This window comes from Protobothrops mucrosquamatus, unplaced genomic scaffold (assembly GCF_001527695.2).
Source record: "Protobothrops mucrosquamatus isolate PMUCROS unplaced genomic scaffold, P.Mucros_1.0 scaffold6258, whole genome shotgun sequence".
Lineage (NCBI taxonomy): Eukaryota > Metazoa > Chordata > Lepidosauria > Squamata > Viperidae > Protobothrops > Protobothrops mucrosquamatus.
The window spans coordinates 4,835-6,172 of NW_015392089.1; the positions used below are offsets into that span (position 1 = coordinate 4,835).

The 1,338-nt window shown below is 41.8% G+C and overlaps 1 protein-coding gene across 1 annotated transcript in view; it reads right to left on the minus strand.

Moving 5' to 3' along the window:
* The window catches only part of LOC107300149 (p53 and DNA damage-regulated protein 1-like), a gene marked incomplete at its 5' end in the record, with an annotated part of 10,190 nt that overhangs the window by 1,391 nt on the left and 7,461 nt on the right, over positions 1-1,338 (minus strand). The window contains one exon of the mRNA XM_015829490.1: positions 734-814. Coding sequence (XP_015684976.1) covers positions 734-814 — 81 coding nt within the window. The remainder of the gene's footprint in view (positions 1-733; positions 815-1,338) is intronic.

The following is a 1,338-nucleotide window of genomic DNA, read 5'->3' on the forward strand; positions in this document are numbered from 1 at the left end:
TTTGGGCCAATCACCAGGAGACGGTGAGTTCTAGTCCCGCCTTAGCCATGAAAGCCGGCTGGGTGACTTTGGGCCAATCACCAGGAAACGGTGAGTTCTAGTCCCGCCTTAGGCATGAAAGCCAGCTGGGTGACTTTGGGCCAATCCCCAGGAGACGGTGAGTTCTAGTCCTGCCTTAGGCACGAAAGCTGGCTGGCTGACTTTGCGACACTTCCTCTCCCTCCGCCCAGCCCACCTCACAGGGTTGTTAGGAAAATAGGAGCAGGAAGGAATGTTAGGTATATATAAAAATAATAAGAGGCACGGTATATAAATGCTAAATAATTAAAATGAAGAGATAAAACTAAATTTAAAAAAGAATCTTATGCTCCCTCCTAATCTACCACATCACCCCTGGGATCGAGAAGGAGGGAATAGCCCAAACAGGGAATCCCTGTGAAGGGGGGGAGGGGGAGGCGGTGGACAGACCAACGCTGGGTTTCCCAGCTCCTAGTCCAGCCCAGCCCCTTCCCCATCGCTCCCCACGGCTCTCTGTCACGACCTTGCAGCCTTAAGATGGGAGGGAAGGAAATCTTAATTGTGCCACTCAGAGCTCTGAGTTCAGAATGCAACAGTACCAAGGAAGGCAAGGCGCCATTCCCACAATGAGTCAAATTGAGAAGGAAAAAAAAAACAACCTTGGCGTCCTCAGCTTTCCCTTGGAATCAGGTTAGGGAGCCAGGTGGGCACCTACCTTGGGCCTCCATGAGGTGGCTGACTTTCCCTTTGAGTTCCTCCTGCAATTTGGCAATTTCTTCCTCCAACAGCTCTTGATCTGCGGAAAGACGAGGGGAAGACTGGTCCACGGGTGAGTTTTAAAAACAATAGATTAGAATAGAATAAATAGAATAGAATAAACAGAATAGAATAAAATTACAGAATAGAATAAATAAAATAGAATTACGGAATAGAATAGAATAGAATAGAATAGAATAGAATAAACAGAATAGAATAAAATTACAGAATAGAATAGAATAAATAAAATAGAATTACAGATAGAATAGAATAGAATAGAATAAATAGAATAGAATAAACAGAATAGAATAAAATTACAGAATAGAATAGAATAGAATAAATAAAATAGAATTACAGAATAGAATAGAATAGAATAGAATAGAATAGAATAGAATAGAATAGAATAGAATAGAATAGAATAGAATAGAATAGACTCTTCTCTGCACTTTTTCCAGTGCAACTACAGGAGACAAGATATTCCACTGATTAATTATTCTGTCAGGAAGTTTCTCCTTGATTCCAGGTTGCTTCTCTCCTTGATCGGTTTCCATCCGTTGCTTCTTG